The following is a 14,681-nucleotide window of genomic DNA, read 5'->3' as shown; positions in this document are numbered from 1 at the left end:
TCATTACTTTTTAAAGTGTCTGTTCACATTCTTGGGGCAGTCTCTTGACATCAAACCATTAACTCTTCTATTAGGTTGTTTCTCCAGTTGTCTTAGCTTTGTTCCTGGAAAACACTCTTTATTGCCACTTGCATACATTGTGAGCTGTATTTATCTTTTACTGTATAGTCTCTTCATAGGCCTTTTGTAAAGTTCCACATTCTCAGGGAATAGTCAACATTGAAGATGTCTCACATACCAATTGCTAGAATCATATTAACTTTAAATGACATATAATCACTTTTGCAACTGCAGAGACTAAGATGAAAATTAAGCTTTGAGCTTGAAGCAAATCCATTTACAAACACTCTTACATGCATGAACTCATACACTGCCCTGATGTTTATCGCCACTCTGATTTCATGGTCTGTGGTTTGTGGCATCCAAAATTTTACAATGCTGTGGCAAGCTCGTGCCTGAAGATATTTAGCTTTCTTACCTGAACACTTCATATAAATTTCTGCTATGTGTGAGACTTCCCATTTATCTCAATATCTCCCCAGTACTGCGACTTTTTAAATTAAAACTTTGTTTGACAGTTCAAGAATTTTGAAATAACAAGATATGCATAGTATAAGAGATGAACCATGAAAAGTTTCAGTTGAAATTTATTTAATCCACCACTGCTTCACTCCTCATGGATTCTGATAGTGAACTGAAAAACTCCAGTCATGCATTTGTTTTCCGTTTCATTGGGATTTGAATATTACCTACTGAGAATGAGGGGTAATTATTTTTAATAACAGTGACAAACAAAATTAGAGGTCTTTCATTTACTAATTAAAATTCTTCCCTTGATTTAAAAGCAAATGTGAACAGAAGTTCTGAACTGCTTTTTTATACATTCTACCTCCAGGCTGAATACTGGCTTTATAGCCTAAGCTACTAGCAATGGGATATTTTAAAGAAGCCACAATTGAGTATCTTTTAACTCACTGTTAGAAGCAGTTCGCTCCCGCTTTTACTCTTGCTCATAGTTTTGTAGGAGAATGTACATGTATTACTTCCTAAGAACACATCATGAAGATACCTTCAGCCTTTTTCTTTGTTAACAAAATCCTGTGAAGGCATTGTTTGTGATGAAGGAAAAAGAAATCTCGGCAGAATGACTCATCTGTCTATGTTTTCTTTTAACAGAAAAGATGGCTCCACAGGGTGAGTGTTCCATAGCTGAGACCTCAACCCCAGAGGAAGAGCATCAAATGAGGAGGATGATGGCAAAGCGGGAAAAGATCATCAAGGAGCTGATACAGACGGAAAAGGATTATCTCAATGATCTGGAGCTGTGTGTTAGGGAAGTGGTTCAGCCTCTGAGAAATAAAAAGGTAAATGCATATTTGAGGTTTTTATTTTTTTGGTTTGTTTTTCTCCCGTATCCTAAATAGGATCACTAGCATCATGAAATTGAAGCACTCTGATATATCAGAGGGGTGATGTGTCTTTCTGCCAAAAACAGCACTGTTCTCAACTCTGGGGTTACCGTTTAGTACAAAACATAGGCCTGCTCTTGTGGAGTTCACTTTCTAGAAAAGGAGGGGTCAGACAGTACACAATAAATAAATAAGCAAATAAAGTTAAGATATGTTATATGGTGTGAAGTATAGCTGAGAAAACTAACGCAGGGAAAAGAAATGAAATATAGGGACAAGGCCGGGCATGGTGGCTCACACCTGTAATCCCATCACTTTGGGAGGCCAAGGTGGGTGGAGCACCTGAGGTCAGGGGTTCGAGACTAGCCTGGCCAACAGGGTGAAACCCTGTCTCTACTAAAAATACAAAGTTAGCCAGGCATGGTGGCGCATGCCTGTAATCCCTGCTACTTGAGAGGCTGAGGCAGAAGAACTGCTTGAACCTGGGAGGTGGAGGTTGCAGTGAGCAGAGGTCACACCATTGCACTGCAGCCTGGGTGACAGAACAAGGCTCTAACTCAAAAAAAAAAAAAGAAAAGAGAAAGAAAGAAATATCGGAACAAAGAGGTGGTCATTCTATTTCAAATACAGTGGCAGATTAAGACTTTTCTGATGGAGGACATTGAGTGGAGAACGGAAGGAAGTAACAGATGGTCTAGGCAAAGTGGAATACAAGGGCAAAGACTCCAAAGAGTGATAATCTCATCATTAGGGTTGTAAATACACAATCTAAACAATGAAGAAAAACATAAGCTAGAAACTAAAAAGGGTCAGAAATTCCCTGGTCAAAATATTGCCATTAACATGATCAGACATTCCCCTTTATATATATATTTGAATGCTTACATGTACATATACAAGCACATATATTTTTACATAAATGTGATCAAAACTACAAATAATACCTTGTAACATACTTGTTTCATCCAGAAATCTGTTACATGTATCTTTTCATGAGTATTAATATTTTAAAGTATCTTTCTATTGTTATTATGGCTGAGATGTTTTGGTTGTTTGTTTCCCTATATCCTTAGACTAAATTCCTAGAAATTGAATTGCTAAGTCAAAGCGTATGCATATTTAAGATTTTGAATAAAACAGACAATTGCCAGACAGAAAGTCAAGATTATTTTAATATTCATTCCTATTAATAATGATTCAGAGGACATTTTTTCTGCATCGTCTGTAATGCTGAGCATTGTTGATTTTATAAATGTTCTTTTGATTCCTTCTGATATCTTCTCATATATGCATTAGCCTTTCTGTTACTCACATCCATATTTTATTCTCTTTTAAAAAATGATGGTTTAATATTTTTCTTATTACTTTAAAAGACCTTTCTGTATATTAGGGATATTCTTTTTCCATCCCACATATTTCAAATAATTTTTCTGGTAAGTCTTTTGCTTTCTAACCTTGTTTAGGATGTGTTTATTTTGTTTTTGTCATGTTTAAGTAGTCAAATATATCCACCTTCATTAAGACTAGTTTCTTAATATGTTCCCCATGATTATAAAAGCATTGCTAGCCTGTTGTACCTCCAACTACTTACAACATTCAGGAGCAGATTTTCTATTTTTTTTTTTTTGAGACAGAGTCTCATTCCGTCACCAGGCGCCAGGCTGGAGTGCAGTGGCACAACCTCGGCTCACCGCAACCTCCGCCTCCTGGGTTCAAGCAATTCTCCTGCCTCAGCCTCCTGAGTAGCTGGGACTACAGGCGTGCGCCACCACGCCCAGCTAATTTTTTTATATTCTTAGTAGTGACGGGGGTTTCACCATGTTGGCCAGGATGATCTCGATATCTTGACCTCATGATCTGCCCACCTCAGCCTCCCAAAGTGTTGAGATTACAGGCGTGAGCCACCGCGCCCTGCCAATTTTCTGTTTCTTAATACAGTCCCGCTTCCTCCTGGAAGCGTCCACAAACTACAACTTAGCTCTCTCCTCCACCATTCAGCAGCTAGATCCACTCTGTAATTTATTCACTTATGTGTTTCTTAATACAGTACTCTTCTCAGAAATATTTTTTTAAAAACCATCTGGCCTACAAATTCAGGAAAATCGGTATAGGTTACGGGATTTTGATACAAAAATTGTTTTTTAATCTAAGACAATGTATAAAAAAGAGTAGCAAAGCAGGCGTGGAAGCCTTTTCCTGACAGGAAGTCATCTTCAGTTTGACTGCCTCATGACTTTTTATTAAGCAGTTACTATATGTTAGGTTGTGCTCCAAGCACTTCATTAGCATTCTCATTTAATCCTCCACAGTTCCCATGCCAGAATTACCAGGTACTTTCTGAAAACTTGGAAATTTCTTATTTATTGTGTAAGAGTAGAAGTAATTTGATGGTCATGATACAAATTTGCTCTTTAGTGTCATTGCTAAGTATATAAATGTTTTCTGGTGTGTTTTCTTTCATTTTATAAATATATAAACTAGATGTATTTGATATATCTGCTCTTCTGGCAGATATCAATGGTTGCTAACATGTTCATTTACATATTTACTAAAATATTGATTTTAAATGTACATGGCATCAGACTCTGTCACTATCTACCTTTCCTTACGGTGCAGTCTTACCTGTCAACACTTATTCTTTGAGATATTTGGAACCTAGCCCACTGTGTGTATGTATTCTCTCTCTTGCTCTCTCTCTCTCCTCCTCCCTAATTCTGACATCGTTTTTAGGTGATTTCAATGTTCATGAAAATAACCCATGCAACATTTGGGCCTCTCAATTCTTTTACTTTTTCATATCCAGTGATTTTTCCTCAATCCCATTCAGCCACTCATGCCAGTGCCACAACCTAGAACCTGTCATTACCAACAACTTCATCCCCTCAAAGTCAGAATTTCAAGCTTACTTTGCTCTGATTCCCAGCGTACTCCCACTGGTACCATCTCTGACAACCTTCTGATGGCACCCAGACTTCCAAGCTGTGGACCTTACCACCATTTCCCTGTTCATAGGGCCCAAAGATGCTTTCATTTCTATGGGTCCTTCATTATAATCACTCCTTGCATATGACCTCAATTCCTTTTTCTCTCTTTCTTCCCATTTACTCCCTCAAAACTTACTTGAGTGAAGTTCAATTATTCATCTACTTCACACCTTTACCTGTGCAGCTGAGATAATCTCTTATAAAATTCATGATCACTTTCTACTGTGGCCCACAGTAATGTTTCTTAGGAGATTCTCTCACACCCTTTTCTTCACATGTCAAACATCCCTTTTTCTTCTCTCAGCTTATACCCTTTTCCATCATTTCATGGAGAAACTAAAAACAATAAGAAGTGCCCACTCTCAACACCAAATCTACCAACTTACTGCATCTTTACCTATGTGAGTTGGCTTCTTCCTCTTATCAGAAGCAATGGTTCCTGCTTCTAATGAAGGATGACCTCTCTACTGGTGTAGTGGATTCTATCCCCTCAGACTTAAGGGTTCTATTCCTGCCTGTGTTCTTTCTCTTTCCTGAATAATTAGCCTACCCTCCTTATTGAATCATTCATAGCACCATTATCTACTCTCTTACAAACCAAAAACTAACACAAACAAACAAACGAAAAATATTTTTCCTTGATCCTAAAGGAGTTATCTATATTCACTGTCTTTCTCTTTTTAAATTAAATACAAAATATTTACTAGGTATAAAAGCATTTGTCACTAAAACATGTTTCAAAATAAGCACAATTTATTAAAAATTTGTCCCTGTGGTTGGCTAATAATCAATATAAAAAACACTAAAACCATGACCAGGTGCAGTGGCTCACACCTGTAATCCCAGCACTTTGGAAAGTACAGCATAACTGGAGGATTGCTTGAGGCCAAGAGTTTGAGACCAGCCTGGGGAGCATAAGGAGACCTTATCCCTATTTAACAAACAATAGCCAAGTGTGGTGGCTTGCTTCTGTAGTCCAAGTTACTCAGGGGGCTGAGGTGGGAGGATCACTTGAGCCCAGGAGGTTGAGGCTGCAGTGAGCCATGATCACGCCAATATACCGCAGCCTGGGACACAGAGCGAGATGCTCTCTCCGGAAGAAACAAACAGACAAACAAACAAAACATCATATGCAAGAAAAGGCTTCCTTTCCATTCTTAGTTCAGATTTTATCAAATGGAATAAGCTTATTCAGTATGAAAATGTTGCCAATTTAAATAATCTGCTACATTGGTGAGTCAAACTAACCCCACTAAAATGAATGTCATTGCTGACTGTATTCTTATACATGTTCTCCAATTTTTGTTTGTGTTTTTACTTTTTGTTATTTTTCTTTACTTGCTTTTGGCTTCCTATGAAACTCTTGTAAGCAGGTCTCAGAATTGGCATCTTAAACCATGTCAGATAAAACTTTTCCATTATGGTAACATTTATGGTGGTTTATCTGGCACATTTAGCTTTCGTTGTCAATGCTGTGAATTACAATTCTCACAATTTTAACACACATTTTCTAGATTGTTTTATTTGTGTTACTTATAGCTTGTTTATTTTTCACACTTAGTACCTTGTTGTTTAGGTATCTTTCAATGCTGTCTGCTCTCTGCCTTCCTTACTGTGGACTTTAATTTCATCCTAATAGTTCTCTCCTCTTAAGGTTCTCAGAATTCTCAGATCAGGTCTGCCTTTTTCCCACTTCTTGAAGCTTTTAACCTTTGATTAAGTAAATAAGTGTTCAGGTACTCATATGACTCTATAAGCATTTATATGAGTGCTGAGGTAGTTAGTTGACACCGCCAGTTTGTTCAGTTTACCATCTTTTCAATGTTCATTAGCTCTTTCCTGTCTTCACTTCCCTTCTGGACATTTAACTACCAGTGTCTTTGAGCACGAACCACCTGTCATCATTGTCAAAATTTGTAGATTAACACATACAGTCTTCAGATAACTATGGCAACAATCTGCAAACCATGCTTAACTAAACCTGGGACAACATCAGTAAATATTTTACAAGTACAGCTTAAGCTAGGAGAGAATTTGCGTAATATCGGATTCATTATCCTTTCTCTATACAAAATCAATCTCAGTCCACTCTCAGTAAAAACAGAACAAAACAAATTATTTTATGTAAGTGAAAACTGGATGGAGGAAGTTGAAAACTGAGGAAAGTACCTGGCTTACCTGAGTGAACTTATATGAATGAATCGGTGTACAAATGAATGATTAGATCCAGTCCTTGACTGACAACTGTTCTGTGACAATCAGGCTGTACACTTTAATCTTAACTTCAAGACTTTTCTATGTCAGACCTTCACCAAACCAACAATCGGGTCAAACTCAGAAGTTACATCTTCTTTAATAGCAGCATTGTGAGAGGTTTTGCAAAGAAGGCAAACGTTATTCATAATGGTTAGTGTTGAAACATTTAGTGGGAAAACAGGTTCTAGTTATCTATTATCCAAACAGGGCAGTGAGAGAGACCCTATGTTTCTGGCTATAAGTCAAAATAAATCAAACTCGAGTAGACTAATCTAACCATGGAGAGGACAAAAAGTGATTGAAATGAATAGCTTGAGGAATTTCAAACTGTCCTTATTTTTATTTTTATTTTTTAAAAATTATTTTCAGTTGCTAAAATGAACATAGTGCAAATCTACCAAAGATCTCAAGGGGGCTATAGAATCCTTCAGCTACTAGAAGCAAACTCCATTACCAGCATCTTTTTACCCTTCTAAAGATATTTTAATTGTATGTGTTTGAATGCACACTTCGTAGATATTTTATTTCTATAACAAGGAAGTTGTATTTATTTTGAATTATTTGTTTTAATCATGTACCTTATGCTCGAAATTTTGTGTTTTCTTAAAAAATGGCTTAAAAATATATAATTTTGTATTGGCAAAAGTTCAATTGGAATTTTCTGTTAAAATTTTGATATATTGTAGGCAATAGTATATAAATAATTTTCACTAGGAAAAAATATAGAGAAGAAAATAATCACCAGTAGTCTTACCACTTAGAAATAAGCACAATAACTACTTTGGCCTATTGTTTATACAAACGTACTGAAATATTTTCTGGAATTGGAATTATACCATACAGAGTTGTCCCTTGGCATCCATAGGGCATTGGCTCCAGGACCCCACCAAGGATACCAAAATACATGCATGCTCAAGTGTCTGATACAAAATGCAATGGTTGCATTTGCATATAACCTACACGCATCCTCCTGTATAATTTGAATCATCTCTAGATTATTTATGACATTTAGTACAATGTAAACGCCATGTAAATAGTTGTTACACTGTATTATTTAGGGAATAATGACAAGAAAGAGAGTTTGCTCAATGCAGATGCATTTTTTAAATATTCGGGTTTTTTTTTTTTTTTTTTTTGAGACAGTGTTTCACTCTGTCACTGAGGCTGGAATGCGGTGGTGTGATCTTGGCTCGCTGAAACCTGTCTTTCAGGTTCAAGCAATTCCCTGCTTCAGTCTCCCAAGTAGTTGCGATTACGGGTACCCACCACCAAGCCTGGCTAATTTTCATACTTTTAGTAGGGTTGGGGTTTCACCATCTTGACCAGGCTGGTCTTGAATTCCTAGCCTCGTGATCCACCTGCCTTGGCCTCTCAAAGTGCTGGGATTACAGGTACGAGACACCGCACCCGGACTTTTTTAATATTCTTGATCCGCAGATGACTGATTCCATAGACATGGAACCCAAGGATTTGGAGGGCTGACTGTATATGGAACTTTTCTCCCTGAAGACTACAATATATTTACACATTTTATTTTCAGCCATAAATAATAAATATTAATTTAAAGAGAAAATTTTTAAAACTTTATTAAAATAAAGGACCATAAACTTGATGAGAACAATGTTCATGGTCTCTCTGAATTCAGAATCCTTGAATTTAAAATGGTGCCCACTACTAGTGTTATCAGTCATGCCTAGGTTAGCAGTGGGCTGTTTCCATGTCAGGATGGTGGAGACTATATCAAGCAATTGTTCTGTGTGACATCCTACAAAATCTCTCCCTCAGGGTCCAAAGTGGGTGAGGAAAGCCCCGGGAAAGGAGAACACAAAAGAAGGGGATTTCAGGAAGGAAAATTCTTAACTAGTTCCTTTTTCAAAGGAGCAAGGGAGGTAGGGAAGGCATTCCAGGGCGCAAGGCATTCAGCTTCCTGTTTGTGCCCCTCACCCGAAACAAGCTGCTATACCATTAACCATCCTATCAACCCCGACAGAGAAGGCTGCGTGTGAGGAGGCCTCACTAACTCCCAGAGAGCGCAGTATAGCTCCAAGTATCCCTGAAAGGAGAGAGGGAGGAGGGGGATATAAATGTACTATAATAATAAAAATACTATTAAAATACCATAATACAATGAAAATTTGTATGTAACAAAGAGCCAAAGTCTCACTGATTTTCTATGCATTCTAGGTTATATTTACTGCTAAAATATTCAGTGAAACTTGTATATCCCTTTGCTGTGTTTTCCATGGCTCCTTCTTCACCAGAGTGAGCCCATTGCTCTCCTATATAACGGGAACCATAGCTTCAGCACATACCATGGGAATCTTCCAGAGTTCCACATCCTGCCCTCTATTCTGATCCCTTCTAGCTGGTTGGGCATTCCTGCTGTCTGTCATGACACCTCAAAGCTAGGTTGTACCTCTGTATCCAGTCCCTGGCTGCCTTGCTATGAAATGGCACTCCCAGAAATGACACAGTGCATAGCAGCTCTGCAGCAGCCCTGGTGCACTGCTTGCTTGGCTCTAAATTTCAGTGTTGCTCCCTAGATGCCCTCTCTGAGATGACCTTCAGTTCTGTCTGAATACTCTCACCACCCTTCCCTCCCAGTCCAGCTCCTCAGGCTTGTCAGTAACAGGAATTCAGACAATGAAAGTAATGAAATTTTGCTATTTTCATTGAGCAAAGACAGAATTACCCTTATGATAGCTAACTGAAATACAACATAAAAGGACCAAGGCAGAAATATTTTATCTAGTAATTATCAAAATATAGCCAGTTTTCCTAGAGAGATAGATAGATGCACCTTCTTAAAGTTAGTTGCTAAAATTTTTGCCTACATAAAAAAATAGAAGAAACCATATATAAGCAAATATCTTTGGTCATGAATTATAATGGTCATAGAGGACTCTTGTCAAAATTGTTTTCTCCAGCTGTCACCTTTATCAAAAGACATTTACTGTTTCCAGAAAGAATAGTCCTTTATTTTTGCTTAATAGGCAACCATGGAATTCTCTCTTTCTCTTTCTTTGTCTCTGTCTTTCTTTTTAAATCACCCAGCTACTCTTCCCATCTCTGTTCACTTCCAGAATCTTCTGATTGTAGTCTGGGCCTGAAAACACATTTCATCTTGCCTCACTGACCACAGCTTTCTTAAAGGTGGCTACTTTCTAAAACTCTGTCTCTTCCATGAAATTGCCCTGAACTAAGTGGAGTTAAGGTATTGATTTCTCACAGACATGTATTACATATGCAAACAATTGCCTTACGCTATTTATGATATGTTCTACCACACAACATCCAAACAGTGCATACATTCTATTGTTTTGCAAGATGTTACCCTTGGGGGAAACTTGATAAAGGGTACCTGGGATCTCTCTGTTTCATGTTTTTACAACTGCATGTGAATCTACAAGTAATTCAAAATAAGAAGTTTAACTAAAAACATAATACCCTTATTTTCTCTACCTTCCTCCTTTTCTCTCTTTAAATTATCCTTTTGAATACATATGTAAAATTTTACATTTAAGGATAAAATTTTTTCTCTGGCCCTTTACCTTATTTACTCTCCTAAACTTTCCAATTAATTTTTATATATTGTGATTTCAGACAGGTGGAGACTACTATATTTTAAGAATAAGGGTAACATTAAGTTGTTCAGAAGAAATTTTATAATGTATAAAATGTATAACAATCTCCTGTGTATCCTGGCTTTTTCTCATGCTTTACTTGAAATACCAGAAATCCGTGTAAACTGTAAAACAAGCTGATGGAAAAGCAAGTCCCTTTCTCCATTTCCATCTCGTCTTCCATCCAGTCCCTCCCACTGCAGAGTAAGGTGGTTCCTGAGGTCAAACTCCTCAGTCATGAGACCTCACAGACTTTAGTGAGTACAGAGATCCAAGCCAGGCTGACAATCCCAAAGTAAAAGATGTCTTGAAAACCAGAGAAAAACAGGGATTTTGTTCACTACATTAATTAAAAATCTGAGAAAACCAGAGCAATTCCTGCCAACTATAATTGAAATTCTGGGAGACATGACTCAAAAGAAATATACCTACCTTTCTCATTCTACTGTATACTGGCTTTTCTGAACTAAGGTGCTGACTTGAAAATATTATACTCTTGCTGGAAGTCTGCTTTAACTTCTCCAGTCCTTTACAAATACTGATTCTCATGAAGAATAATATCCATCACAACAAAGAATCCTGTGATCTATATGACCAGGTTAGAACTCTATTTTCTTTTTTTTTAATCAAAGACTTGATTTTTACCCTTTCTGTGGAGTCCTAGCATTTACTATACTGTATAGTCTGGACCACTGTTCCTCCATAAGAAGGCCAGATGCTTGAAGTCTTATAAATAAAGTCAGAAAAAAAACTCAATAAAGTGTTTCTTGATATTCTGAAACTGTGTTTATCAGGGCAGTATCTATTTGTGGGAGGTTATAGATGTGAAATGTTAATTTAAAAATAAAAGTCACAGTGTTACCAACCACATAGTGACTGTGTTAATACATAATATCTAACTGGCCTGTTTTTCAAGTACTGACACTGCGTCATCAAACTAACTTTCCCACTTTCCCCTGGAGGGACATTTCTGTTTTGTCAACCTGGAACACATAGTTTGCTATCGGATTGGATTCAGATTTAGTTGAGTATGAAAGTGATATAGTAATAGTCTAGTATGTGAATTTTCTTTTTATGGGAAGGAAATCTCTTATCTTAGCTTGTTCAGAAAGTCTTAACTCAAAAAATGCGGCATTCATTTTTATCCTTGTACTATAGTTTTATAATGGAAACTGTCCTCCTTGTTGTTACATTTATAAGCACCTCCTAAGCTCCGTTTTAGGATAGCTTCAGCATTCTCTAATTTTCATTATCTATAGTCCAAATCAGAGTCTGCTGGACCAAGTGAGGAGAAAAATGAATGCATTTCCCAGTTCAGTGCAGCATTTGGAATGCCCAGAATTGAAAAAAACAGATGTGTTAAGCGGATCTGTTTTACTATCCAGGAAAGTCATCCCTCAGTCTGGGCAAGATGATCTTGTGTTCATTACTTTACTTCCCAGAATGGAGATGGTGCATAAACCACAACTTTAATTTGCCTTTTTTTGTGTGTGTAGAATAAGCAACAAAATTTCAGTGTCTGTGATTATTATTATATTGCCATAAACCTCTCTAATGAAATGCCAGCAATGTTGAGGCAGCTTTATTCAGGCATAGATCAAAATAGCCATGCATATCAGTGCAGGGCCATAAGTCCTGGACTCCAAAGAATAACACTGGGCCAGAAAGGAAGCAGATATTAAATAAACAATTATTTTATTAATATGCACTTATGTAAGGCACTTTAAACACAGGCGAGGTAGATGATTACATGAGATAATTAATTAATTAATTTTAGGCCATTTAGAGTGTTTAAGGACATATGAAACACATTTTTGTGTCACCAAAAATCTAAGAATCCCTAGTTAGAGGCCTCTTATAGCTATGAGAAGATAACTCATAATGCAAAGTGATAATTGGTAAGTGTAGACAATAAGTGCAATTGGAGTTCAGAGAAGGGACAGATCACTTCCAAACAGATTAACCGAGCTATATTTCATGAAGAATGTGATATTTTAGTTGAATATGCAAATTAAAAGATTAAATGTTTGTCAAGTGCCTATTGCATGCAGTGCCTGCTGCTGAGCTCTGCATGGATATCAAGGAAATTTATGTCACAGTCTTGCCCTAGTAAAGTCTATAATGTGGCCAAAAAAATGACACATAAACACATAAAAACAAAAATAACAATCAAAGATCTATTTCAAGGCAACACCAGAAGTGATCATGACAGAAGGCAGTCATGATTAAATGTGCTAATTAGTTATGCAGCAATTAATTGCTTTAGACATTAGCAGAAGGAGGCTCTCACTTCCCTGACCTGTTGGCAGCTATGACAAAAACACTGCCTTCTGTCTTCCAGGACTCTACACTCTCTTGGCTCTCCCCCTACCTGTCACGCTGCTGCTTCTCAGTCTCCTTTACTGGTTAACCCTCATCTATAAATACTAAAGTAATGGAGGGCTCCATCTGTGCTCCTCTTCTCTCTTTTGTCTACTTTTATTCTGTTGCGATTCTGATGTGGTTCATGGCTTTAAATCCCATCTACATGCTGATGATTGGCAAATTTTTATCTCCAGCCTAGATATTTTCTCTGAAGTCCTCCTTTGTTTCTCCGGTTCCCCACTCAAATCTCTACTTGGTTACCCACAAGGTATCAAAACTAAGCTCCTAATTTCCTGTTTAAAACTTTTTCCCTTTGTAGTCTATCTCAGCTCAGAAAATGGCAGCTCCACCTTCCAGTTGCTTGGGCAAAATCTCTGGAGACATCCTTAATGTTTTTTCTTTCTTTTAAATCCCATATCTATCTATCAGCAAATTCTTTAGTTCTGCCTTCAAAATTTATCCAGAATTAGACCATGTCTTATCTCCTCTCTTACTTTCACTCTGGTTCAAGAACCCATCAATAACCACCTGGATTTTTACAACTGTCCTTCTTTTTTCTCCCAGTGGCTCATAAGAAGTGTTCATTTCTTTTTTTTTTAATTGCATTTTAGGTTTTGGGGTACATGTGAAGAACATGCAAGATTGTTGCATAGGTACACACATGGCAGAGTGATGTGCTGCCTTCCTCCCCATCATCTATATCTGGCATTTCTCCCCATGCTATCTCTCCCCAACTCCCCACCCCCTGCTGTTCTTCCCCTATTTCTCCCCAACAGACCCCAGTGTCTAGTGCTCCCCTCCCTGTGTCCATGTGTTCTCATTGTTCAACACCCGCCTATGAGTGAGAACATGTGGTGTTTGATTTTCTGTTCTTGTGTCAGTTTGCTGAGAATGATGGTTTCCAGTTTCATCCATGTCCCTACAAAGGACATGAACTCATTGTTTTTTATGGCTGCATAGTATTCCATGGTGTATATGTGCTACATTTTCCCTGTTCAGTCTATCGTCAATGGGCATTTGAGTTGGTTCCAGGTCTTTGCTATTGTAAACAGTGCTGCAATGAACGTTCGTGTGCATGTGTCCTTATAGTAGAATGATTTATAATCCTTTGGATATATACTCAGTAATGGGATTGCTGGGTCAAATGGAATTTCTAATTCTAGGTCCTTGAGGAATCGCCACACTGTCTTCCACAATGGTTGAACTACTTTACACTCCCACCAACAGTGTAAATGTGTTCCTATTTCTCCACATCCTCTCCAGTATCTGTTGTCTCCAGATTTTTTAATGATCGCCATTCTAACTGGCGTGAGGTGGTACCTCAATGTAGTTTTGATTTGCATTTCTCTAATGACCAGTGATGATGAGCATTTTTTCATATCTTTGCTGGCCTCATGTATGTCTTCTTTTGCAAAGTGTCTGTTCATGTCCTTTGCCCACTTTTGAATGGGCTTTTTTTTTTCTTGTAAATCTGTTTTAGTTCTTTGTAGATCCTGGATGTCAGCCCTTTATCATATGGGTAAACTGCAAAAACTTTTTCCCATTCTGTTGGTTGCCCATTCACTCTAATGACTGTTTCTTTTGCTGTGCAGAAGCTGTGGAGTTTGATTAGGTCCCATTTGTCTATTTTGGTTTTTGTTGCCAATGCTTTTGGTGTTTTTGGTCATGAAGTCCTTGCCTATGCCTATGTCCTGAATGGTTTTGCCTAGGTTTTCTTCTAGGTCGTTTATGATGTTAGGTCTTATGTTTATATCTTTAATCCATCTGGAGTTAATTTTAGTGTAAGGTGTCAGGAAGGGGTCCAGTTTCTGCACATGGCTATCCAGTTCTCCCAACACCATTTATTAAATAGGGACTCTTTTCCCCATTGCTTGTTTTTGTCAGGTTTGTCAAAGATTGGATGGTGGTAGATGTGTGGTGTTGCCTCTGAGGCCTCTGTTCTGTTCCATTGGTCTATATCTCTGTTGTGGTACCAGTACCAGGCTGTTTTGTTTACTGTAGGCTTGTAGTATATTTTGAAGTCTGGTAGTGTGATGCCTCCTGCT

General features: G+C 37.7%; 1 protein-coding gene across 1 annotated transcript in view; it reads left to right on the top strand.

Annotated features, from left to right (window-relative positions):
- ARHGEF38 (Rho guanine nucleotide exchange factor 38) overlaps positions 1–14,681 on the top strand; it is a 134,338-nt gene that overhangs the window by 38,923 nt on the left and 80,734 nt on the right. Inside the window, exon 2 of the mRNA XM_017516818.2 lies at positions 1,177–1,364. Within this exon, the coding sequence (XP_017372307.1) occupies positions 1,177–1,364 (188 nt within the window). The remainder of the gene's footprint in view (positions 1–1,176; positions 1,365–14,681) is intronic.

The sequence above is a fragment of the Cebus imitator genome, unplaced genomic scaffold (genome assembly GCF_001604975.1).
Source record: "Cebus imitator isolate Cc_AM_T3 unplaced genomic scaffold, Cebus_imitator-1.0 Scaffold606, whole genome shotgun sequence".
In the NCBI taxonomy this organism is placed as follows: Eukaryota; Metazoa; Chordata; class Mammalia; order Primates; family Cebidae; genus Cebus; species Cebus imitator.
Note: the sequence above shows the minus strand (reverse complement) of the source record. Positions and strands in the feature narration are given on the sequence as shown.